General features: G+C 43.5%; 1 protein-coding gene across 2 annotated transcripts in view; it reads right to left on the reverse strand.

The window, feature by feature from the left end:
• Positions 1–26,970, reverse strand: part of BABAM2 (BRISC and BRCA1 A complex member 2) — a 431,603-nt gene that overhangs the window by 194,793 nt on the left and 209,840 nt on the right. For both annotated transcript variants that reach the window (XM_085019876.1, XM_021088348.2), the window contains one exon: positions 9,185–9,294. In XM_085019876.1, coding sequence (XP_084876002.1) covers positions 9,185–9,294 — 110 coding nt within the window. The remainder of the gene's footprint in view (positions 1–9,184; positions 9,295–26,970) is intronic.

Consider the following 26,970-nt stretch of genomic DNA (forward strand, 5'->3'; position numbering starts at 1 on the left):
ATAGCCTGATTGAGAGATGGGGACACTGGCTCAGCTACGTTATATAAAAGGATAGAGGTTTACTAGAAACCAACCACGAGAAGGAGAGAAGCATAGGAAAGCGTTTCGACAGCTGCACAGCAGAACATCACTGGAATATCATTCTGAGCACATTTATAACCACAGCCATCCTCGTGGAAACTAGAATAATCAAGACACGATGCAGGAGAAGGTCTTAGCAATATGGTCAACTAGATAACCTAGCCCGTTACAAGATGCCTAAAAATACTAGATAAAAGTTTTAAACAAATACAGCTACACGTCTAAGAGCAAGGAGCATCCCCAGAAGGGCCTGTGCCTGGTTCCATGGCCTGTGGTCGAGGGTCTGGGATGTTGGTACACCAGGGGCTAGGAGTGTGTGGTGGGCCCTGAGCTCAGATAGGACAAGGTAGCAGACAGCTGTCCCACCTGTTCCATAAAGCAAAACTAAGAGTGTTTAAGGCAGTGACATAAAGACTAATCTGGCAAAGAGCTGGGTGCATAAAGCCTTGAAAAGAGTGCTCAGGGAAGGGCGAGGAGATGAATGAGAGAGACAGCGTCGAGGCAACATCAACTGGCAGGTGTTAAGATTCTGGAACAATGGCGAAAGGACGGTCAAAAATAGGATGCCCGGGTTTCACGGCAGGGGTCAGCAGAGCGAGAGCAAAGGCTTCATGAAAAGAAGAACACAGGAGAAGAGCAGATTTTGAGGACGGGGAGAGGGGTGGTGTTGGGTGATAATTTACATGTCAGATATTAAATGTGAAGCTTCAGTGATTGTTCTAGCACAAGCCAATACAGAAGGCAATGCACAGTGGAGAAATGAAATCTAGGACAAGGATTCTTACAGGAGCTTATGCATTGGCTTCATGGGCATGTGTGTGACTCTCAGAACTGTATTTAACTTTTTTGTGTCCGTGCACTTTTCGGGGGTAAGTCCACAGCTCTCCAAGATTTTCAAAGAGGTTTGGGTCAACCTGCTATTCCTTTAAACATAACGTGTCATCTTCGGATATTTTCACCTTTGCTGTTCAGATGATGTGTCTAGGTGTCAATTTCTTTTTATTTAGCCTGTTTGAGAGTCACTGTACTTCCTCTCTTTGGTGACTTCCAGCAGTTCTGGAACATTCCAGACCATCTTCTCTCCTACTTTCTAATTTCTCTGCTCCTGCCTGCGACACAGCCTACTGTTTTCATGAAGTATACCACTCCTCACCTCAGCGCTTCCACTGAGGAACATTCTCCTACTTGTGAATAAATATAAACACACAGGGACCGCATTCAACAGTAATGGTCAGTGCTCAGAGCTTCACTGTTGAGACGCACAGTTCAACTGAAATTATAAACTCCTCATCTTTGTTATAGAAAAAAAGCATCTGCACAAAATCCTTGAGATATCGAGTAGAAAAGGTGCTAGGCCTGATGTTTTTAAGCAAAGACACGCTATATCTTAGGGTTTTAAGCGAATCATTATGTGGTAGAGGGAAAAAGAGCATTTAAAAGAAACAAGGCACAGAACTGCCCAAAGGTACAAATTAAATCCAAGACAGCGCTTAAGGGGCCAACAAGTTACAGAAACATGTACCAGGAAGTTTACATTATCAGGGACTTACACACATCTTCGCTCTAAATATCTATTTTCTGCTAAAAAAAAAGAAAGCTGGCTAAAAACAGCCATCTATCACTAACTGAGGTGGCTGGGCAAGTGGGAGTTCTACACTAGAATATTTCCAAAAATATGGTCTTTGGGGGCTGATTGATTTTTCTCCCCGAACTCCATTCCGTTCTGGTGCTTTTCTGCAATGTTTCAAAGTGCAGGCTGAGCTCTTGACCGTTTGGGAGGCACGGGCAAGACAAAAGGCCACGGTCACTAATGAAAACTTGCTGAACTTACTCTTCAGAATTCCATTCTCAGTCACGAAGAACCCTGCTGGCCCTGCTCCCAGACTAGTAAAACGAACATCTCCAGTCCCTAGAGGCTAAGACAGCTCGCTCCACTAAAACCAAATACACATCTTCTCCTGACAGCTGGTTGTCTGAGCACACTCAGGACTATATATTTATCAAAGGGAGAGGGAAAGAAAAAAAAAAAAACTCCAGGAGCACAATATTTATTACAGGATCATCTCAGGGACTCAAGGAAACCTAAGTAAGGTTAAATTAAGCCATGTTTACTATGATGTTTTGTGACTTAAATCCTGACACAAAATCCCCCCCAGAGATGTAAGGTCTCATTTCTTGAGACAATGGATGCCAGGTTTAAAAAAAAAAAAAAAAAAAAAAAGGCAAGATTGACTGACTTTGCTTTTAAATCTATCTCTATTTAGTGACACCATTCCTCCAATTATTCCAAAACATCTTCGGAGCATCTAAAATGAAAATTTCCCATCCTGTTAAGATGCTGAATTCAGCATTACAGTTAAATTTTAAAAAATCACAAAATATTGAATTTAAAAGCTCATTGCTTTTAAGAAGTTTACTCTCTCTGATTTATCTGAATATCCATAATCTCATTCAATCGCACCCATAATTCTCAGTATTATTTTAATTCTCAGTTCCTCCGACCCTTCTCTAGGTCCTAAAGTCAAACATCAGGTTTTCCCAGCCTTTGTGGATTACAGGCTATCCAAATGGATTACAGGCTATTCAAATGTTCCACGTGACCAAGTCTGTGGCCAGGCACGTTGTGGGGTAAAGGCAGGGGAAGGGAGGATGGAGAGGCCACAGCAGGAATCAATGACAGGTCACTGAGATCAAACGCCTATTTACCACCTCCAGGATTCAGCTCCGCCTCCCAGCAATAAGACCAGGGTCCTCAAGGGAAACAAACGGGCCGGCTGGCCACACGGCCCAGAAACAGGAAATGACAAGGAGACCCCTTACTTGCCTTTGCAGGCACAGGGATCCAACAGGCTCAAAGCTTCACACACAGGCCCTGCCCCCACCAAGGTGTCCCATCCAGGGGGGCTGTGGCTGAGCTCAGACAGGTGGGCTGTGGCTCACCAGCCCTCCACTGGTGGAAGAAGCAGCCCATCCTTTAGGAGTTAAGAGTCCAGAGAAACATCATGACAACAGAGGCGCAAAGAGAGGAACAGAGGAGGGTGGAGTCATGCTGGGGAGGCAGGTGGCGGTGGTGGTCAGAAAAGTCCCACGGAGGACGCAGTGATGTGGGGACGATCCGAGAGGACAGACCCTATGGGCCAGGGACATAAAGTCAATATTCTAGCATAAGAAGGAGCCCCAGCAAAGGCCTGACAGTGAAAGACATACAGTGTGTTCACAGGAAACCACACACGAGAAAACAGTTTGACTGAGCAACAGGAAATAGAGAGAAGCCAGATTGGGGTAGAAAGGCCAGCTGGGATTGAAGTAGAGAAAACGCTGGAAGGTAAGAGAGGTGTGTACGTAATTCGGTTGGCAACAGGGAGGCAAGATGCTGTGGAGCCAGGAAAGGCTGTTACACGACCAGAAGTGACTTCAAGAGCAGAGTGACAGTTTTGCCCTGGATAAACTTACACAGGACGAATCGGCCCCGCAGGAGACCCGGCAAGGGAAGGACTGACAGGAAGCATGCATGGCAAGAAGAGAGAGAGGGGATGGAGAGAGGATTTCCAGTAGGAAAAAAAGAGCTGGCTATGCCCTCGGAATGTGGCACCGGGGAAGCCAAGACAAAGAGAGAGTGCCATGAAGAGAAAGAAGCGGGTGAGGCAGGAGGAATGATGAGTCTGGTTTCAGACCCTTTGGACTTGAGGTGTCAACTGAACACACAGACAGACCTATCTATGAAGTGGCTAGAAAAGCAGATCTGGAAACAGGGAGAAGAGCTGGATCAGAAAGGGGGGTCAACCACAAAGAGGTGAGGCCACGAGAAGGGCCGAGGGGCGGCATCACGAGGAACCCAAGGTAGCACAATTGAATGGGCTGGTAAAGGCAGTAAGGGCAGTGAAGGCGCCCAGGAAGGGTCTAAGAATTCCAGGTTCAGAGGGGAAGAGCCGTGTGCTAGACCTCGTGCTAGGAACACAAGCCTGACGATCGGAGGGGACGGTGAACTGTTAAGCAGGTGCCCATTTGAAAGCAGTAAACATACATTTTTATTAGTTACAGGCTCACACGTTTCATCTCCAGAAGAGCCACACTGCACGGGACAAGCCCCACACGTTCCAGTTTTCCAAAGCCCCCCGCCTCACCCAGTTGATTGGAAGTGTGGTCTCCTCCTCCCCTAAAGGCTTTCCATCTTAACAAGTCTTTTCTTGGGTATTTAAGCACCAACTGAACATGGAGCGTGTGTCCAACACTCCAGGAGGCCCTTTCATTTACATTCTCCTTGGGAGGAGCGGAAACTGAAATGTGAGATTTATTCCCCTTTACAGAAGATGAAATGAGCCTCAGAAAGGCTGCGCATCTCAAGCAAGAGGGCCAGCCAGTGAGTGGAGGAGCCGACAGCTGCTGATGCCAAGTCCCATGGTGGTTTTTCCACATACAAGTTAGAACTCGCAGTATTTGTTCGTATCTCCTCTACCGAATTCTAAGCCCATTAAAGGCAGAAGCCAGATCTCATTTTTCTGGATCTCCTCAGAGGCATCCAGCAAAGGGCTTCAGGACTTGGTCCCTCTTCGCTGTGTTTCGTTGCCTGAAAGAACGAATGCGTGGATATTTTGCAGGCCCACAGGCCTCGCTAATAGTGCGTGTCTGTGGGCTGCTAAGCCTCGGGTACTTATTTCTGAGGCGGACTTAACAACACAAAGTTTCTAAAAACAATTTCTATACTTGTGAAAGACGCCACCTGGTCCGCCTCAGGGGCTGAAGTCCTCTTTTTATGCACAGAGTGGGAACAGCACGGGGAGTGATGACTGCTTCTCTTCAAACCACTCCCACAAACCGGTTCAAGGCGAGGAGAGGGCCCACACCTTTGGGGGCGGGGGCGGAGAACTGTGCAGCCTCTGCTGCCCATTTAACCTCTGGTGTCACGGCTGCAAGTGCCAACAGTCTGGGGAGGAGGGGCGAGCAGAGCAGGGCTGGTGCCAGCTCTGATGATGCAACCCTACGGTTCCAGCTTTTCTGCCAGGAAAAAAAAGGCAACTGGTTTAAAATCTAGCATCCCCCTCCCACCCCATAATCCAATCGAAATCTAATTTGCATAACTGACCACCAGTCTCCTGTGCATCTCTCATCACAGACTTTTTTTTTTTTTTTTTTTAAATGAACAGTATTTAGGGTCTGATTCAAGTGACCGGTTGGGTTCCTTGAACAACAAATGTATGGACCCTGAAACATGTGCATTTCATAAATGTCCCTTGTTTGAGAAGAATACGAAGTTCTCAGAAGCTGTTACTCTGCAGGCCACATACATCCACAGCGGGAGACCAGGGACCCTGACACTCACACTAGAAAGGTCACGTGTCCCAAAGCTGCCAGAAACACCAGACAACTACTCCAGGCCTGACTTCTGAAGTGAGATCAGAGCTTCATAAATTATAACACCCTTGGAAGTTTTCTACCCAGTGTCTCTGACAGATGTTCCCTTTTGTAGGAATGTCTACTTTGGGGGCATTTGGTAGCCACGTCCCTTGAAACCTTTAGAGGACAGTAAATTGATCCCTTTTCCTATGTGTGATGACAAGACCCCAAAGTGGCCTTTTCCCATGTCTGGGACTGGCTGACATGGGCACAGTACCCTCGCCTACTGCATGGACGAGCTGGGGCAGAGATACATCAGCCAGACTACAATGGGGTATCTCTCAGGCTCCAGACATCTTTCCATGCCCATGGGGAGCCTTTGCTTGTCAATTTCTACCCAACGTGGTAGATCGGGCTCTTGGTCTCCTGGGCCTCTGCCGGTCAGATGCACTGCACGAGGCGGTGACTTCCTAGAAAGAGCCACACTAAAAGCCAAAAAGAGTACAAGCCTCAGCTCGGGCAAGCGTCTGGCATCAGCTTCGGGCGGGTCCACACAGGATGCTTTGCCCATGACTCCTGAAGGAACTCTCCAAGTCTGAGTCTATAATCAATGCCTAGATAGCTGAAAGTGGACTGGATCGCATGAGGCACAGAAAACCAAGAAGAGCTTAACACAACATCAAAGGCAGTACCAACCTCTCTTTACTTAGTTCCTACCCTATGCCCCTGGCCTTACTGAAATGACATGGCTTTTTTTTTTTTTTTTTTTTTTTTTCTGTACTCTGAACCCTGCAAGAGTTAACCAAAGATATTAATAACTTCAGCAACTCTGTAAGCCCTTAGAAGGTCATACCACGATTTGACCACTTTCCATTTTAACCTTTCTCTGAAACCTCATTTTTAGAACTTCTACCCAAGCACATAAGAACTTTTGGTCATTTTCTTTGGTATTATAAATGCACTTCTATTAAGTGAACCTGTATCAGCCAGGGAAAATGTACAACCTCTCAGGGCAGCAGTTTCACATTTTCTTCTGAGAATTACTTACTGACCTAGAACATTGCCAATTATTTACTATTATTTGCTAGTATTTACCATGCACTGCATTTGTAAAAGCATTAGAGGAATGAAAGGACCGGTTTCTTGCCCTTGAGTCACCTGCAATATAGTTAAAAGAAGAAAGAAAAAAAAAAAAAAAAAAAAAGAAGGCACACCACTAACTAAATCTAAGATGGTCACATTATAAGAGTGATATAAATTCAGTGTTATAAGAACTGAGTGGAAAGCCAGACTAAATGTGCTCAGGGAAAATGGGTAGTAAGTAGATGGCATTTGAACAAGGTCTTAGAAAAAGTACAATATTTCAACACAAAGAGAGCATCAGAGAAGGGCATTTTACATGGAGGTGACAACTTTAGCAAAGGCACAGATGCAAGAGAAAACAGGTGAATTAAGAAAACTTCAAGTGATGAAGTCTGGCAGAAGGACACGTTACCGTAGGGGAAGTGATAGGTAACTGATCTGGAAAAGTAAGCTGTGGCTAGTCCTTCACATAAAAAGGGGGGGGGGGTTAATGTAAAAAGCCAGATTTTAGAAACAGGAAATGGTTTTTAAAACATACCCATCGCTAATAATGTTTCCCATCATATCGCTGACTTTTCAAGTGAGAAATATATTTTATTAGCAATTGTACTTGCAAACTAGGTGCAATAGCTTCAAAGAAAAATAATATGGGGAGTTCCCGTCGTGGCACAGGGGTTAACGAATCTGACTAGGAACCACGAGGTTGCGGGTTAGATCCCTGGCCTTGCTCAGTGGGTTAAGGATCTGGCGTTGCCGTGAGCTGTGGTTGGGTCGCAGACACGGCTCAGATCCCGCATTGCTGTGGCTCTGGCGTAGGCTGGTGTCTGCAGCTGCGATTTGACCCTTAGCCTGGGAACTTCCATGTGCCGCGGGAGCAGCTCAAGAAAAGCCAAAAAGACAAAAAATAAATAAATAAATAATATGGATGCTGGAAACATTGTTTTTTTGAGCTGGCAAATTCTTGGCAGCAGCTTATCTAATATATATATTTTTTTAATTGTTGTTTAGCTGCACCCACAGCATGCCAAAGTTCCTGAGCCAGGGAGCAAACTGTGCCACAGCAGTGACCCAAGCCGCTGCAGTGACAATGCCAAATCCTTCACCCACTGCACCTCAAAAGAACTCCTTAACTAAGATATTCTGACTACCCACATCTTGTGATTGCTTCATTGATAACTCTTTTTTCTCATCACCAAAATACCTACTTAATTCAACTCATTATGTAGGTACTGAGTGGCTCGTCCAGAACTAGTATTTACTCATTTATTGATGCATCTTTTCCTTCTCTGCCCCAACTTGTCCTGCTAACCATTCATCCATTCTTCTCCTATAAACTACATCGATAACATCAATCGCTACTACTCGCTATAGTGTCAGGCACTGCAATCAACGCTTTATGAACAGTATTTAGTAGAATCCTCCACACGACACTCTGAAATAGGTATCATTACCTCTACTTTAAAGATGGGGCAACAAATTCAAAGATGTGAACTATTTCGCCAGCTGGTAAAAGGGGCAGAACCCACGTTGAAACCAGATACACTTGATCCTGGAGCCCTTGCTTTTTACCACTTCGCCCTACTGTCTCCAACACCCTCTGGCCGGTTACCGCTCTGGGTCAGTATTTTCAATGGAAAATTAAAACATTCATTGAGGGCCCGCTACTGTAAAATCCTATTCTAATTGCTGCCAGAGGTATGTAAGTAGATTCGGGAATGCCTGTAGATTATTAACGCTTATGATCCTCCACATTTGAGTATAAACAGCTATGACTTATATCAGTCTCTAAGAGGGTATGGCCGTGACTCATGAATCAGAGCAACTAAGGTCCCGGGGGTGGGGGGTGGGGGTGAAAATAGCTTAGCACACGAATGTGGACGGTGACCACATCTCAGACAGAAATCAGCCAACCCTGACGAAATAACTTACAGAGAATCTAAACACCACATTTCAATCAGAGTCTATAAAGACTCTCGGCTGATGAAAACTCGGCCCTCTCAGAAGCTCCCAACCAAATCTGCTTACAATCCATTTCCAATGAACCTCAGCTTCCTTTGAAGTGGAGTAAGCTGGTAAAGCATTCCAGCCAACAATAAGCACATTGTGAGGCCAGTCCTTACAAGATTCATTACTGATGAATAAAGTTACTGGGTCAAAACACCAACGTGCCATCAAACTTCGGGCACCACGTAGCCTGAACATGGTGTGAAGTTATAGAGAACTATTCCAACACGGAAAAACAGTTGGAACATGTCTTCTTTTTTAAGCTATCTGCCTTTTAATAGTCCCTTTACTAACTTCTGAATAAGATAATATTTTCAGGAGACTGGTTACATTTTCACAAACAACTGCAAGAGTTACAAAGACATAAGAAGTGGGGTAGACTGTTGCTGGGCGGTCTCTTTAGAATAACCAGACATACGCAGTGAACATCTGGGAGGACTCACAGTTTGGGGCTCCGTTTGCCAGGCACGGTATGCCCATCAAAGACTGCACAGCTCAGAGGCAAATACGAACTGTGTTTGCTCTGCAATCTGAACTCCAAATTCAATTCGTTTTTAAGAAAACAAATGTCAGCAAGGAGCAATCGTTTTAAGAGTGTAAGGGGAGCAAGAGAAGAAGCATGCATGTTTGATTAACAAGGAGAAGCATCGGGCTGCATAAAATTAATGCCACTGGTACTTACTGTTCAATTCGGGGTGACAAGTACAACTTGGGGTACACCTGAGTGGCTTCAGTGTCCTCGAAGCTGACAGAAAGGAGGGCCACATCTTCTCCCGGGTCTTCATTCACATCCTTAAACAGCGAGAGAAACACAACACTGTCAGCACCTGCTCTTCTAACATCTTTCTGGTGACCAGGTAATGGTCCCCTAGCAACGAGGCCAGGGGTGTGAGTTACCTGGGTTCACACTCTGCACATCCTTTGTCACAGACTTAGTCACTCCCCTAGAGTGACAGCCCTCAAACTTTCCGATCAAAGCCCACCACAGTGAGAAAAAGACCCCCACCAATTTCACTTGTTCACCTACTACAAGATGGGGGAAAGCGAATGCGGTGATAACAAAGAATTAGGCAAAAACGTAGTTAACGAATTACAGGAAATGGGTCGCTAGCAGGATATATAATGGCTTATAATTTACATACTACATACAAACAGCTTGAAATTTACTTTTCCTAGAAGATGCTTTATAAACGTGATTTATATCGTGAGACAACAAAATCTTAAAATAGCCAGTAATTTTATTATATCTACCTTGATAATATGTTGTAAGTTATTTAAATGGCAGACACTAGCAAGAAACAGATCACTACGAAGTGTCCCATGCACAGGCAAATGGCAGGGTGTTCTGTACACTCGGCTTTAGCAAAAGGACTATGGATGCTTCCTGTGTGAACCAGAGGACACAGGTATCTTAAAAGTCTAGTTATAGAGTTCCCGTCATGACACAGTGGAAATGGATCCAACTAGGAACCATGAGGTTGCAGGTTCGATCCCTGGCCTTGCTCAGTGGGTTAAGGATCCAGTGTTGCCGTGAGCTGTGGTATAGGTCGCAGCCGAGGCTCAGATCCTGCATTGCTGTGGTCATAGTGTAGGCTGGCAGCTGTACCTCCAATTGGACCCTTAGCCTGAGAACGTCCAATGCCATGGGTGTGGCCCTAAAAAGCAAAAAAAAAAAGTCCAGTTATAAGAATACTATTATAAGATAAAACACTGTCGATCCAAATATGTATCAAGAAACACTGAAAGGTTAACAACCCACAAGAAACTAAACTGATGATGATAAAGCTAAGCCTACTATAATTTATAATTAGAAAGCAAGAATAACAACAATCAAATATCATAACCAGCTCAAGCCAGCACTTATGATACACTGATGAAGTGTCCTAAGTTAAAATTGTGGGACTTACAACTATGTGTATCTGCCTTATGATTACTGCCAAGCACTGAGTATTTGCCAGACATCTGAATAAAATAACCACGTTAGAATAAACTCACATAGCGTGTTCATATTAATTTGTAAATAGCAAATTTTAATAACCCTTCACGTTCTTTTTTTTTTTTTTGTCTTTTTTGCCATTTCTTGAGCCGCTCCCGCGGCATATGGAAGGTTCCCAGTCTAGGGATCTAATCGGAGCTGTAGCTGCCGGCCTATGCCAGAGCCACAACAACTCGGGATCTGAGCCGCGTTTGCAACCCACACCACAGCTCACGGCAACGCCAGAGCCTTAACCCACTGAGCAAGGGCAGGGATCGAACCCGCAACCTCATGGTTCCTAGTCGGATTCGTTAACCACTGAGCCACGACGGGAACTCCCTTCACGTTCATTTTTGGTTGAGCGTGGCTCCAAGTCAAATATAAGTTTTTTAAAAACTTAGTAGAATTGCACCATCTCCCACCCAGAGAGACTGCTAAGAACTGACCCGCATTTCTGATCTGTTCACAGGTCCTCAGGAGGGCTCAGCAGCCATCCTAGGAGGGGGCCCAACTCAGACTTTAAGAATCTAAAACACAAGACAAATGAACGTCTCTATGAAACAGAAACAGACTCACAGACATAGAGAACAGGCTTGCGGTTGCCAAATGGGAAGCGGGCTGGGGAAGGGATAGATTGGCAGTTTGGGATAAGCAGATGCAAACTATTACACATGCCCAACTGAATCACTTTGCTGTGTACCAGATACTAGCACAACACTGTAAAGCAACTACACTTCGAGAACATACATTAAAAAAAGAAAGAAAACGAATCACTGCCCATGAGCAGTGGGAATCTCAGATATCACGTCCTTCCTTTGATCTCCAACTAACGTCAACCCTGCTTCTCCTACATTCTAGGAAGCTGGTCGCCACACTCACCGGCTCACCTCTAACACCTTCGGTCTCCTTGCTCTGCCTTTTATTGGGATAACAGGAGGCAGAAGTGAGGCAAGAATACATAGACAAGGACTGGAAGTCTCTCCCATCCTAAAAACTAAACATTTTAAAAAGAAAAGAGTCACGCTGGTCTCTACCTAGTTCCCTGGATTCTCTCACATCTCCTCCCCTTCACAGACTGCTCAAAGAGTAGTCCACACTGCCCACCTCACTCCCTCCCCTGCCAAGGTCCCTTAGCCCACGGCAAAGCCTCCCAACCCTAAGAGCTCATGAAGATTGCTCCCGCCCGAGGGCAGCTACTCAACACAGCAGACGCATCTCCATCCTTGTCTTACTTGATCTCTAAACAGTATTTGACAATAGAGATCTCTCCTCTGCAAATACGCTTTCTTGCTTCTAAGAAACTCTACTCTCCTGGTCCCCTGTCTCTTTGGTCATTTTCCCCTCCCTTTGCATTCTTCAATTTTTAACTTCTCGATTGTTTGTTAGTGTTCCTTAAAAAAAATGTATGCTTAAAAAAAAAGTATGCTTGTTGTAAGAAGCCAAATGACACAGAAGTTTTTATTTATTTATTTCTGGGGCCATATCCACGGTGTGCCGAAGTTCCGGGGCTGGGGATTGAACCCATGCCACTGAAACAATCTGAGGCACAGCAGTGATGACGCTGGATCCTTAACCTGCTGAGCCACCAAGGAAAAGTACGTCCACCCCCACTTTTCAAAGGAACCAATAGTAACTGCGTAGGTGGCCTTAAACAGCTTTTTCTATGATCATGAAAACACACACACACTTGCATATAAATAACTCTTTAACCTAATGGAGTCATATTGTACACAGGTCTCTACCAACTGCTTTCTAAATAGCCACAAAATATTCCACAGCATGGATTTATTTTTTATTTAACCATTCCCCTAGCAACAGACATTCAGGTTGTTTGTAATTCTTAGCCACTATTGCAACAAATATCCTTGTAGACACATCCTTCACTACTGGGACTGGTATTTCTTGGTAGACAACTAAAACTCAGAGTGTTGGGTCAAAGGTTATCAACATTTTATATTTTAATAGAGTTTAATATATTATTTTGAAAACATTTTGCAGCAATTCACATTTGGACCCAGGACTTTGCCTGAGTATGAGAGAGAGCCTTTTTCTGTTTCATCCTGAATAACTAACCCTGGCCGAGGTCACTAACTTAATGTCAGCAACCTGATAGCTGGAAAAATGGTATCTCAATTTAAGAGTCCATGAATGCATGCGGGCAATTTTTTCCCTTGTCTCCGGGTCATTTACATTTCTCCTATAAATTTTCTCATCAACTCCTTCGCCCATTTTGCTGAAAGATCCTTGGATTTTCTTGTTGTTGTTGATGATCAGATCTACTAACCCTTGACTGTCATGTATTCTAAACAGTTTCTCTTTTTGACATCTGACTTTGGCTGGGGGCTCTGGAGACAACAGACGAAAATTTAGATTTCTACAGAGTTAAATGTGGTAAATAACGTAGAGGTTGTTTAACGGTTTTCCTAGTTTTTCATCTAACGTGGTTACCGTTTTATTTTTGCATACATGTAGATTTCTAATACACGTATACCTGGGACATATTTTTAGGTGCTATGATAGAGGAAGTATGCTTACGACCTTAGCACAGTGCCTGGAGCACAGAAACCACTCAACGTTCGCTGAGTGAATAAATCTATAAACAATCGAATGTCAATCCTAAGCTTTATTCTCCACACCTAGGGATTTTCAGGAATCTGCTTTACAAGAGTTGCTGTCCCCAGCGATGTCTGGAAACTAAGTGCCGACTCCTTGCTCCTGCTGCCCCCGCAACACACCACGGTCCCCAGAAACTAGTGCTTTTAAAAGGAAGACTAGATTGGGAGTCTGAGTTTATCTATCACTTTTGCTGCTCTTTTACAAATGATAAAGAATCCAAGCTTGGATATTCCTTTCTGTAAAATAAGGATGGAAAATTAAAAAAAAAACCAACAACTTATAGTCTCAAAAAATAGAAACTATGTAATTATATAATACGATTTTAAAACTCAAAAATCTCTAAAACTAAGGTGGAAGCTGAGCTTGAAAAAAGTCACATGCTGAGGGGCAAATTCATTTTACGATCTGAGTGCAGAAATAGTCTTCTTTTGAGTTAGACTGGGCACCTTGAGACAGACCATAAAAAAGGAACTAACATTGAATTGACTTTCAGATGTCTTTCCCCACCGACTAAGTATCATGGTTGAAGGTCAAGGCGCTGAGCACCGGTCACAAAACTCTGTTCTAAAAAAACAGTAATAAAATAAAAAAATTAGAAAATAAAAACAAAAAACGGCAAAACCCTGGGGGCCACTGAAACCCTGTTTTATTAACAGCTTCATCCCATAAGCCTATGGATAATTTATAATTATGTGTCTTTCCTCCTTTTTAACTTCTCATGTCACTATTTAAGCACAGAACAGAAAAGCTCAGAGACAGCCCTCCTAACAAATGGCAAGACCCGGGTTTCTATCACCAACACTTATTGTCTGGTGTCCTCCAAAAAGGACACGCAATGTTAGTCGGAATATGACATTAGCCGTTTCCAGGAGTTCCTTTTACCAACTACTTGAGGCTGATTTCTTCCCCTGGGCGAGGCACACGCGTTTTCCCCGAGTTGGTATTTGATTCCTAATGGATACGTAAGTTTGACTTTGAGAGCTTAAATAAGCCCAAAGAGTTCCAAAAATACAAATCCACACGGCGCTGTTTCCAGTTTCTGCAGCCCTAACAGGCTTGTACATGTGTTCCTTCCCATCTGGGAAATTATAAAAGAAGCTCTTGTACCATGGTTCTTAGAAGCTAACATTACCCGTGATTATTGTAACCACTAATGGCAGCATGTGGAAAACAGGGGGGGTGGTTACAGTGCAGTGGGGACCTTTAAAAATGTACAAGTATACATTTGCAGGGCTTTCTAGCTGCGCCATGCGAAACTGCAGCAGGCTAAAAGGGGGGCAGGGCTGCCGAATCTGCTGAAGCTAACCTAACAGCCTGCCTCCTACCTTTCTAAACGCATGCCAGGCACTGATATGCACAGGGCAAGGCAATAGGGGCCACGATATTTTGCTGAGATTTAACAATGGATTTGGCTGTAGCAGCAAGGGGTTCCTATGGCTCACAGTGAATAGACACTAGATGGTGAGTTCCCTGCAGGCTGGCAGTTTTGCCTGTTCATTTTTGCATCCTCAGTGTCTGGAACATAGTACATATAGAGCAAATTGGATGGAAAAGGAAAAAAAAAAACTGAGTGAGTGCACAAATGACTGTAAGAATGGGTAAATGATGGAGTTAAACACAAAATGTTTTCACTTAGAAAGAGTCTCAATATCTCTTTAGTTCCTTAAATCTTTTTTTTTTCCACTGTACAGCATGGGGACCAAGTTACACATACATGTATACATACTTTTCCTCCCATTGTCATGTTTCGATGTAAGTATCTAGACATAGTTCTCAATGCTACACAGCAGGATCTTGTTGTAAATCCATTGCATCCCTTAACCCCAAGCTCCTGATCCCTCCCACTCCCACCCTCTCCCCCTGGGCAGCCACAAGTCTGTTCTCCAAGTCTATGATTTTCTTTTCTGTGGAAAAGTTCATTTGTGCTGTATGTTAGATTCCAGTTATAAGTGATATCATATGGATTTGTCTTTCTGTCTCTGATTTATTTCACCCAGTATGAGAGTCTCTTGTTCCATCCATGTTGCTGCAAATGGCATTATGTCGTTCTTTTTTATGGCTGAATAGTATTCCACTGTGTATACATACCACATCTTCCTAATCCAATGTCTGTCAATGGACATTTGGGTTGTTTCCAGCTCTTGGCTACTGTGAACAGAGCCGCAACGCAGGTCCGCAAATCTTTGACTACTTAATAGTTGATTAAAGAAAATATTTCTTTTTTAGAAACCTGAACAATATACAAGTAAAAGATACACCTACTAAAAAAGTTAAAATTCTGCTTCAGTCGTAATGGTTTATTTCTACAACTATTCTCCCTTAGGGCTCTGTGCAAATATCAAAAGGGTGTAGAAAAAACAATAATTAGCCATGGAAATGAAAGTAAACACAAGTACAATCTATCATTATACTATACATCCTTGATATGCTAACTTCCCAAATGAGAACAGTAGCTATTAAGCAAGCCCTGTATGTTGGGTGTCAATATAGGAACAAATAAATTATCAATTAACTAACTGCCAGTATATGTGACAAACCACGGGTTACAGAGGAAGACTGTAAAAGAGCCTCTGTATTTCTCAATTCAAAAAGCCTTACAACAAAGCTATAACTATTACTAGCAAAACCTTACTAATGTAAGGACTATAAAGAAGTTATCACACTGTCTGTGAAACATCGAGTGAGAACCTTTCGGAGTTACATTTAAAATGACATTAAACTAGACCCAGGATTAATCATGATTCCTGGGGTGACTACAAAGGAGGTCTGAGGAAGGACCTCATTAGACAAAAGCTGTGAGTTTTTGAAAAGATGTAAGCCAATTCAAAATTTCCAAAACAGAGCCTTATTTTAAAATATACAAACTGAGGTTTGTACTTGAGAGGCTCCAGTATTTTGATACTATAGATTCATGATCAAATGACATAAATCTAAATTTTTCGAAGCTAAGTTCTTCTCATGATGCTACACCATTCATTTAACTACCACTTAACAAACTAAGCAAAATATATAGGCTGTTACACAGATTCCAGAGAAAAGTTAAAGTCGGAAAGGGGCCGTGGAGTGAGGAGGGAAGGGAAGTTTCAAGAGGCTGGTCAAAGAAGACTTAGGAAGACTTGGCAGTGGCCTCGCATACATGACAGGAGATTTTGGATAAAAAGTCCTCTTGACTCACTGTGTTATGTATCAGCATAAGCAGCCCAAATCCAAAATTTAAATGTGGCTATTATTAGCATTAAGACATGACAATGAATATGCTAGGCAATGGAATTACATCTAAGTAAAAGAAATATGCAAGAACAAGAAACACGATGAATGTCAGGGAAGACCTTGGTCTCATTGCTGTGGAGTCTCTGTCCAATAGCTATACTGGTCATTTTGGAAATCAGTTCATTTCCTCTTTTTTTTTTTTTTTTTTTTTTTTTTTGTCTTTCTGCCTTTTCTAGGGCTGCCCCCGTGGCATATGGAGGTTCTCAGGCTAGGGGTCTAATCGGAGCTACAGCTGCCGGCCTACACCACAGCCACAGCCATGTGGGATCCAAGCCACATCTGTGACCTACACCACAGCTCACGGCAACGCCGGATCCTTAACCCACTGAGCAAGGCCAGGGATCGAACCCGCAACCTCATGGTTCCTAGTCAGAGTCGTTAACCACTGAGCCGCGACAGGAACTCCCAGCTCATTTCCTCTTCATCAAAGTACTGGGAAATATACAAGAGCCAGGAAAAGCAGTATAGTCAGAAAGCAAAACGGACCCAAGAGTAAGGAAGGTGAGCCACACAGATGAGGAAGCGGCTCCGAGTCTGGCCCCCTTGCCTGCTCGTGTGGCAGCCGGCCCTGCATCAGGGGGTTGCAGCAGTGCAGTGGGGGTTCTGCAGGCCTAGTTACAGCGCATCTCACCGCATACTGAGCTCTCAACTAAAAATTACCTTGATATTTTGATATCTCTTGTGAAGGGAGCATTTAAGAGAGTTACTTCTGATCTCGTTTCTCCAAATGGAAACGGGAGTAAAAAGATCCTCTCTGCTTAGTCCAGACAAACAGGTCCACTCCTCATATATTTCACTAGATCTTGACTAACATTTTGGCACGTGATCACTCCCCTTACCAAAAAGCTTTCTCTTGGAGTTCCCACTGTGGCTCAATGGGTAAGAACATGACTAGTATCCATGAGGACATGGGTTCAATGCTTGGCCCCTCTCAGCGGGTTAAGGATCCGGCGTTGCCGTGAGCTGTGGTGTAGGTCACAGATGCGGCTTGGATCCCGACTTGCCATGGCTGTGGTGTAGGCTGGCGGCTACAGCTCCAATCAGACCCCTGGCCTGGAACTTTCATATACTATGGGTGCGGCCCTAAAAAGAAAAGAAAAAAAGCTTTCTCTTGAGGGGGTTGAGGAGGGCAGACTAGGGCGAAGGGAAGCCACGGGGATATAAAATAGAGAGTAAGGAATATGGTCAGTGACAGTGTAACAACTCTGTACGGGGACAGATGGTTACTACACTTACTGTGGTGACCCTTTCATAATGTATGCGAATGTCAAGTCACTATGTAGCACAACTCAAAACTAGTACACTGTTGTACATAAACGATGTAGCAAATAAAAAATAAAATACAATTTAAAATTCTCCCCATGAGATCCTATTGTATATAGCACAGTGAACTATATCTAATCACTCGTGATGGAACATAACGGAGAAAAATGTGAGAAAAAGAATGTGGATGTATGTATAATTGGGTCACTTTGCTATACAGCAGAAATTGACAGAACACTGCACACCAACTATAATAAAAACTTTTTTAAATAAATAAAATTCTCCTTTTTTTAATTGGTGTGATTTCAATTTCTTTAACTCTGACCGTAAAGTCCCTTGCTCTCTTAAGACTCCTTTCAACTACAATGCAATCTATATCTGCCCTTTGTTGTTTTTACATGCTGCCTTACAAATTCCCCATGCTGTTTAAGCAATGTATATTTTGTATTTCCAATAGACTGCGAATTTCTTGAGGGCAGGGCTGAGATCTCCTAAATAATAACAGCTGACATTATTCAGTGTTTACTCAATAGTCACGTTGCTTAGTGCTTTATACGCATTATATGCATCATCTCATACAATCGCCATAACAAGCTTGTAATGTAGATACTATTATTATATATTTGCACATGAAGAAACTGAGCCTGAAAGACATTAAATGGTGAAGATGAGTTTTAAATCCATGTATGCTGACTCAGAACCTGGACTCTTAACCACAATGCTATACCCTCTGACATGCTGCTGGGCACAAAGGAAAGACTCAGCATCAGTGTGCAGAGAGAGAGATAAAAAAAATTGGAAACCCCTATGCGGAAAAGATGACTGAGAGTTATTATATATTTACTCGTCCTCCATTTAGGGTCTAACTCCTTGTGTTCCAAACCACCATGAGCAACTTAAGGAACCTTTTTTTTTTTTTTTGAGCTAGATTTTTTATTTAATGATTTTTATTTTTTTCCATTATAGTGTTCTGTCAATTTTCTACTGTACAGCAAGGTGATCCAGTACAAATACACATAAACATCCTTTTTCTCACATTACCATGCTCCATCATAAGTGAGTAGATATAGTTCCCAGTGCTATACAGCAGAATCTCATTGCTCATCCATTCCAGAGGCAATAGTTTGCATCTATTAACCCCAGATTCCCAGTCCATCCCACTCCCTCTCCGTCCCCCTTGGCAACCACAAGTGTGTTCTCCATGTCCATGATTTCCTTTCTGTGCAAAGGTTCATTTGTGCCACATGTTAGATTCCAGATATAAGTGATATCATATGGTATTTGTCTTTCTCTTTCTGACTTACTTCACTTAGTTAGTATGAGAGTCTCTAGATCCATCCATGTTGCTGCAAATGGCATTATTTTGTTCTCTTTTATGGCTGAGTAGTATTCTACCGTGTATATATACCACATCTTCTTAATCCATTTCAGAACAATGGAACAGAATAGAGAACCCAGAAATAAACCCAGACACCTACGGTCAATTAATCCTCAACAAAGGAGGCAAGAATATAGAATGGGAAAAACACAGTCTTTTCAGCAAGTGGTGCTGGGAAAACTGGACAGCCATGTGTAAATCAATGCAACTGGAACACACCCTCATACCACGCACAAAGATAAACTCAAAATGGCTTAAAGACTTAAATGTAAGACATGACACCATCAAACTCCTAGAAGAGAACACAGGCAAAGCATTCTCTGACATCAAGCTTACAAATGTTTTCTCAGGCCAGTCTCCCAAAGCAACAGAAATAAAAGCAAAATTAAACCAATGGGACCTAATCAAACTGACAAGCTTTTGCACAGCAAAGGAAACCATAAAAAAAAAAAAAAAAAAAAAAAGGCAACTTACAAAATAGGAGAAAAGAGTTTCAAACGATGCAAATGACAAGGGCTTAATCTCTAAAACAAACAAACAACTTATTCAACTCAACAGCAAAAAAGCTAACAACCCAATGGAAAAATGGGCAAAAGACCCAAATAGACATTTCTCCAAGGAATATATACAGATGGCCAACAAGCACATGAAAAAATGCTCAACATCCCTGATTATTTGAGAAATGCAAATCAAAACTACTATGAGGTACCACCTCATACCAGTCAGAATAGCCATCATTCATAACACAAAAAACAAATGCTGGAGCAGGTGTGGAGAAAAGGGAACCCTCCTGCATTGTTGGTGGGAATGTAAATTGGTACAATCACTAAGGAACTATTTCTTATTCCCTTTTTACCCCCAATAGACTACCCTTCCTGTATATTCAAAACTAATTGAGCATCGCATGCTTTATGTGTTTTAATGTTTACTTTTAGAAACTGTGGAGCAAGAAATTAAAAATTTTAAGAGTATAAAGACTAAACGCTCTAAAGGTCACCATGCCAAATAAAATGTATTTGTCTGACATCTTTACAGAGACTCAGTGAAGAAGGAGGATGGCTTCTCCAAGAACACAGTGGAGTCCTAAGCAATAACACCAACCTTCCTGCAGTTCTGTATGTTCGGGCATATTCTATGATTAACTAACTATACTCCATGGAAATAAGAAGAGTTGACTGTGGAGTTAGGAGAGGATAACTGCCATGTTCTTGAAAGAGCCAGCTCTTGGCGGGGGGTGGGTGGGCAGGACACCAGGATAGAGCTGTTGTCACCTAGCCGTGTTTTCCAAAAGTGACATCTTGAGTTCATTACTCCCAGATGTCATGACACAGTATAGGACTCGAGGTTTTTTTAAATTTATGTCTTGCTTATTATTTTCATAAACAAATAAACAAAAACCGTTGCACTGCTCTCATTTATGCAGGAATCTGCTTGTGAAGCTGTACTTACTCTTAATATGTTGGTTATAGCTTCTGTTTATAAAACTAAATTGAAACACATGTTGTACAAATAACTTGGGGGAAAAACATTCCTGGCTCTTTTAAAATAATGATGATCAGGATTTGGCTGGTCAACTACTGTCCCAACAGTTATTATATGTAACCGACATGGCCTTGAGAACCACCAACTTTCTCTGAATAGTCACAGCATTCACTAAAAAGCATGTGCGATGGAGCCTTTTCTCCAGAAGGCTGGAGGGGTCGGGGAGGTGGGGTGTCTCTGCAGCACAGCCAGGGTCCTCTTGGGAGAACTGAATATCTCCTGGCTTCCACCACCTTCTCTACTCACCAGCGTTTTCAGAAACGATCTGGAGGGTGGGGTTTCCCCTATTGCCCCAACCATGCGTCCTTCATGAGTCAGAAAAGAAGCTAAGCTTATTTAAATAAGCATCACTTTTTGCAATTGCTTTACAAATCATATTAAGCCTCATCCTCAGACATCCGAGTTGTGATTTTATGCACACCTACTGATATAAACTTTGTGCCAGACTTCTATCCAGGTGCCCAACAAAACAAGTTAAAACAACAGTGAGTTTTATTTAAGCACGAATGGAACAAATATGAACACCATTTACCATAGCTCCATAACGTAAAGAAAAGGTAGACAGAGCTTCTATGTAAGCAATTCATACAGCTCTTTGCAAGGGATAGAAAAACACAGATTGAAAGTGATACTTGATAGAGCGGACGTCTGTCACACCATTTGCCTGACACCTTCTCTTCTCCTGGGGAACCCCTACCTCCCCAGGCCCCACCCCTAGGCCCCGATCCTTAGAGCTCCTAGTGGAGCTGCTGTTCCAATCCCCTGGGAACAGCTGATAGGTCCCGGATGAGTCCAGTCCTTTGGCAGAAACCAGAGAAAACTGTCAGGAGGTGCACTTCCCATCCTTGGAAGAGGCCAGGCTGCAGTGTGAGCGAATGAATAAAGTCAGCACACAGCACACTAGAGGAGCAGAGATGAGGGAGAAGAGAGTCCTGGGCTGCACTCACACCCGAGTTCCTGAGGCTCGTGGTCCAGCTGCGTCCTGCTCCTGCTGTGGCGGTTTGGCTATGCAACCTTCTCCAGGCTTTGGAAAGCCAAGAAATTGACTTCCGTGCGTAAGCAGGTTTGAAGTGGTTTTCCTTCACTTAAACCCAACATTTTCTCTTATAAATGATTACACTGACCGATACAGACGATGGCCACGGCTAATCAAAACGTACAGAATTAAGTGCTAAAAAAAGACTTTCATCCTGGGGTTATTTGTATACTTGTTACCTGCTCTGCAATGCCAGGTCTCAGTCAGGGCCTAGAAAGGGCTTTTAGGACAAAGATGAGCAGCAGACCTCCTCACACACCACGAGAAAGCTTTGCTAGAACAATCTGCCACAGCACCAGGCTCTGACTGCAGCTGAGCTATTTCCCTGGATTTATGGACCTGAAACAGCAGAGTAACCCATCCTGGGTCCTGGATAGAACAGCTTGCACTCCCTGCTCTAGAGCGCCCCCCCAAACCTCACCCACTGAACGGAGAGGTGCCAGTGCTAAAAGCAGATGACCCATGGCAGCAGGATAGTTGAACACATGAAATGTTCATCAAGCAACTTAAGGACTGCACAACAGTGGTGGTCCTTTAGCTACACACACACACAAAATATGTTGCTAAGCGTTTGCATGTTTTTGTATCTTTTCCATCTGCCATGCAAAAATGTGGGCATTACTAGAAGCCACAGGTCTAACGGGTGTGAAAGTTCTGGTCAGAACCCGGCATGAAGAAAGTGCTGGTTACATGCTAAGTTTCATTTCCTTCCTCCTTCCTCCCAGACTCAGTGTGCCGTCATTCCCACTGCCATGCTCTGCTTCTGACTGCTAAAGCTACCCCCTCGCCTTTCCTCTCTAGGTAGATTTGGGTTATGGGGTTTAGAGAGTTTTCCCAGGTGGTTCTAGGAGTGAGGACAGAAGGGAAGGCACCCTCGAAGCGCCTAACACCTTTGCACCCACCCACCCACCCACCCAGCCAGTCATTTGGCTCAAACTGTCTGGTGCCCATGGCAACCAGGCAACTGGTAACTTCCAAGCTATTTCAGCCACCTGGTACGGCACCCTCATTAACTGGCGACAGTCACAAACCACAGGTGTTAAAACAGAGAATGGAGCCTACTAGACACCCTCTCCTTGAAGTAATCAGAGATTTTCTGATTTGCATATTGACGTTATCTGCATATTGACGTTATCTGCAGAATCTAAAGGGCAACCGGGAGCTCTGAACAAAGCTAGAGGCTTGGAGTCACATCCCCTAGAACTGGCTGGGGGGATGATTCTGGAGCAGAAAATGAGCTCTGAGAAGCAGAGTAAACACAGCACCTTTCTCTTCCCTCAAAAGTGCCCCCGTCCCTACAGTGGCCTGGCATTCCAGCCCCTCCGAGGTATCTCTCCAGCCTCATCTTTCCACTACCCCCTTTCGCACGCTGCCTCCTGCAGCAGCCCACACGCCCTCCTGCCACGCAGCCATGTCCCATCTCTGCCACTCAATCCCAAAGGCCTTCTTCCAGCCCTTCATCCCCCAGCCCCAAATCTCCCAATTCTATCTGCTCTTTAAAGACGGCATGTCCTCTCACAAGACCTCCTGATCCCTCCCTCTGATGGAACGGCTTCTCCTCTGAAATCCTACAGGTCTTTAGCTCTGCCCTTTATCTGCTAACATTGCCTCATTACTTCTGTTTACAGTTACTCACACATGTGCTCTCATCGTGTATCTGGCTAAGGTCCTTAAGAACGTTGCTTCATTCACCCTTGTCTTCCCAGTGCCTGGGATGGTGAGTACCACGAAAATGGCCACCCAATGAATATCTGATGAATAAACGTCTAAATATGAGTGTGAAAGAATGACTACATATGCTTGCTAGTAAACGACGGATCCAAAAGTGGGTTCCACAAGCAGACTTCCCGGGGGGCAACAGCAGAGGTCTGCAGACCTTATTAACTTGACTGCCCAACGTAAGTCAGTAGGTATAAGTTTGGTCAAAATGAACTATGATCCCTTGGGTTCAGCTCATCACCTGGAATAAGAGGAAAGTTCTAGTTCAAACATTTGACTGAGAGATCAAACCCTACAGTACAGAAAGGCAAGAGCAATCTTTCCGCCATTTTTTTTTCCATTTTTTAAGTTTTATTGAAGTATAGTTGATTTACAATGTTGCAATTCTTTTTGCTATTTCTCTTTCTTTCTTTCTTCCTTCTTTTTTTTTTTTTTTTTTCCCTTGGTCTTTTAAGGGCCACACCCGCAGCAGTGTGGAAGTTCCCAGGCTAGGGCTCGAATAGGTGCTGTAGCTGCCGGCCTACACCAGAGCTCACAGCAATGCTAGATTCTTAACCCACTGAGTGAGACCAGGGATTGAACCCACTTCCTCATGGATACTAGTCAGGTTTGTTACTGCTGAGCCAAGTCGAGAACTCCCTCTTTTTGCTACTTTTAATCAACTTCCAAACAACACACCATGTGCTCAGTCAATATGCATTTATGATTTACCTACCATGGGCAAAACCTTTTGATGGAAACAATAAAGAAAAAAAAGAATGGCAAGAGTCCATCTCCCCACTCAAAGAGGCAGATGTAAACCCATGAAGATGAGAAAAGTTCTTTTTTTCTTCTTCAATACTAGATCTGATAAGATTGTACGTGACTAATCATCAAAAGGTAAGGCTGAAAAGCTCATCAGTTTCTTCCTTGTCCTGAGAAGAAATGTATCAGACTCTTTCTGGGCGAGAGACTTTTGTAAGAGAGGAGATACAGCAGGAGAGTAACAGGGATCCTAAGAGAAAAATGCAGAACTTCTAGAAGTGATAAAAGGCAGGGAAAGAGGCTCTGACTTTCCCAGCCTGCATGGTGTTAGACAGCAAGCTTTGGATGTTTGCCAGTGGAGACAGTTCTACCCCTTCCATTTCTCGATTGTCTAGTTCAGGTGCATAAAGACAGGGGACCGGTACCAGGCCCCAAATGCAGGTGTGGCATCACATTGGTGAAGAGCCAGGGGCTGAAGCCTGGGTGATGGAGCCTTGCCAAGCAGACCAACGGCATCAGCTTCACCTGGGGGATACTTAACAAACGCCTAGATGATCTGTAGAACATTAAAGTCTGAAAAGCACTGGCTTAGAGAACTGACACTGAAGGAAGAGAAAATAAGTCCAAAGATAAAGACAGAAGGGAAAAGCAATGGACGGAGCAATCCCTCCTGTGATTCAACCCCAGGAGAACACAGATGAACTGTGATGCCACACGGGGCCAAGGAAGAGTGTGGAAGGTATCTTAGACAAGGCTGAGGGTTTAAAAATAAGCATCTGTGGCATGTTGCAAAAACTCAAGAGTGAAGCCAAGGAGAGAACTGTGGTAGCAGCTGAAAAGTACAATAAGATACTTCTCAAATATTCTTCTAACCGGCCACAACCATAAATGATGGGGGAGCCAGAGAAGGGGCCAGGTCAAGAGAGCGGGCATTGCAGAGACGAGCACCTTTGAGTCAACGATACCGGTGCCAATGTGCCAATGACATGAGCAAAGGGAAAATAAACCCAGAGAATGTTAAAGGTAAAAAGGACCCCTTGGAGATATGGGCCAGGGGTGGTTATCCTGGGTTCGAGGAGAACTTGGAATCATGTGCACCTTAAGAGTACATGTCTTAAGAGCAGCTACGACTGCGTTTTACATACTGGGCACTGGGCTTAAGATTTCACTTGTGAGAAGGTTTCTATCACATTAAAAATAAAATCAGTTGCCAGTGATTCCACTACATGCACTTTACAGATGTACAGGTGGAGAAACTGAGAGAAGGGAACTAATCTGTCTAGTGAGTAGAGCTGATTAGACACAGGGCGGAAACCAAAACCCATCACTCCGGCATCAATGCTTTTCTCCCACTGTATCAATCTGCTATATCCAAATCAGCTTTGACAACTCTGTGTCACTTACTAAATGAGGCCGGTGTGAATCAAAAGGAAATGTCAGACCCCCAAAGAGGAGGAAGTTACGAAGAGGAGAAATTTTCCTAGGAAGAACATCCTATACTAAAATGTTCTCCAAATGAAAAACCATAAATGTGGAACTTAGCTATTGAGTGGGTGGCTTTGTTATTTAGAACTGCACTAATTATAGAAGTACTGATGACCAGATTTAGAAGAACTATAAATTGAGTAAGACTTTCTCACTGGCTTAGGTTCGTGAGGAATATTCTTTCATTTCCAAGCTAATGACAGGTTTAAGATAGACCAATTGACGAACATTTGCAGTTTTGTACTTATGAACAGAAATTGTGACATTTCACGATGCATAAATGATGATGAAAGTACCGAAGCATCCTAGCAAGTTGCAATTCTCCAGGGAAGCTATTAACAGCTTAACATTTCTAGTTCACATCGGAATGTGGATTTGACTTACTTTTTTGGTAAAAAAAAAAAAAAAGTTTATACCAAATAAGCATGAAAGATTGCAAGTGAGAGCAGTCTAGGTCGAACCGTTTCACTTCTCGGGTCTGTTACTTACAGAATCAAATATGGGTAAGGGTTCAAACTATGTTTAAAAAACAAAACAAAACAAAACTATATTTTAAAAAACACGAGAGCGGAAAACTTTGCCAAAGCTTCAACAAACTAAACTAGGCTTTTCTCCTAGATAAACCCTGGCTGGACCCACCACGGCCTGTGTGTCATGAGCAACATATGTTGCAGATGTCTTTCCCTTTCTTCCGTCTTCGATTATGTCCATTCCCCTTCTATGCTGAATATACGTTTGGGGCTGACTTCGGGATTCAGGCTCTTTCATTCCCCAAACATGTATTAAGAGTCCTACTGCGTGTGAGGCACCACCTGGGAGGTACGAGGGACACAGGCCCTCGAAACCTTCACAGACAAGTAGGACACCCAAATAAATAACAGATAAAGAGCAACTGACTGTTTGGTTAAAACTGTTAGAATAAAAGTGTATCCTAAGAGAGGTGCGAACCTATGGCAGGAAAAAGGAGGGATGTTACGATATGAGTATCACGTGTAGCTTCGGAAGGAGGAGAAAATGTGTTTAGGTGGAAGAAATCCACGTGCTGTAAAGGAATCAAAGGTATACGGGAGAGCACAGCACATGGAAAGACACGGAAGCAGAGAGGTGCGGGGCACCCCATGGGCAGTGTTCAGGAGGATGGAAGCGGGGGACACTCGTGAGGAGGGTGACAGATGAAGCTGGACCCGTTTAAGCGCCTGACCATAAACAGCCTCAAAGCTTTTGACCTAAGGAATTTGTGTTCGTTTTAAAAGATAACACAAAAGGGGATTCAAAACAAGGTAAGGACATGATCAGACTGCTTTAGAGAGAGTATCCCAACAGCTTGGGAAAGATGGATTAGAGGCCAAGGCTGAATGTGGGGTCAGGGAGGGAGGTCTACAGTGGCCCAGAGCAGAACGAGAAGGATGGCCCCACAGAAAGGTAGCTTGGTGCAGGGTG

This window comes from Sus scrofa, chromosome 3 (genome assembly GCF_054392235.1).
Source record: "Sus scrofa isolate SSC_HxYL_T2T_F1_AM1 chromosome 3, Sscrofa_HxYL_maternal_Yorkshire_Landrace_v2.0, whole genome shotgun sequence".
Classification (NCBI taxonomy): Eukaryota; Metazoa; Chordata; class Mammalia; order Artiodactyla; family Suidae; genus Sus; species Sus scrofa.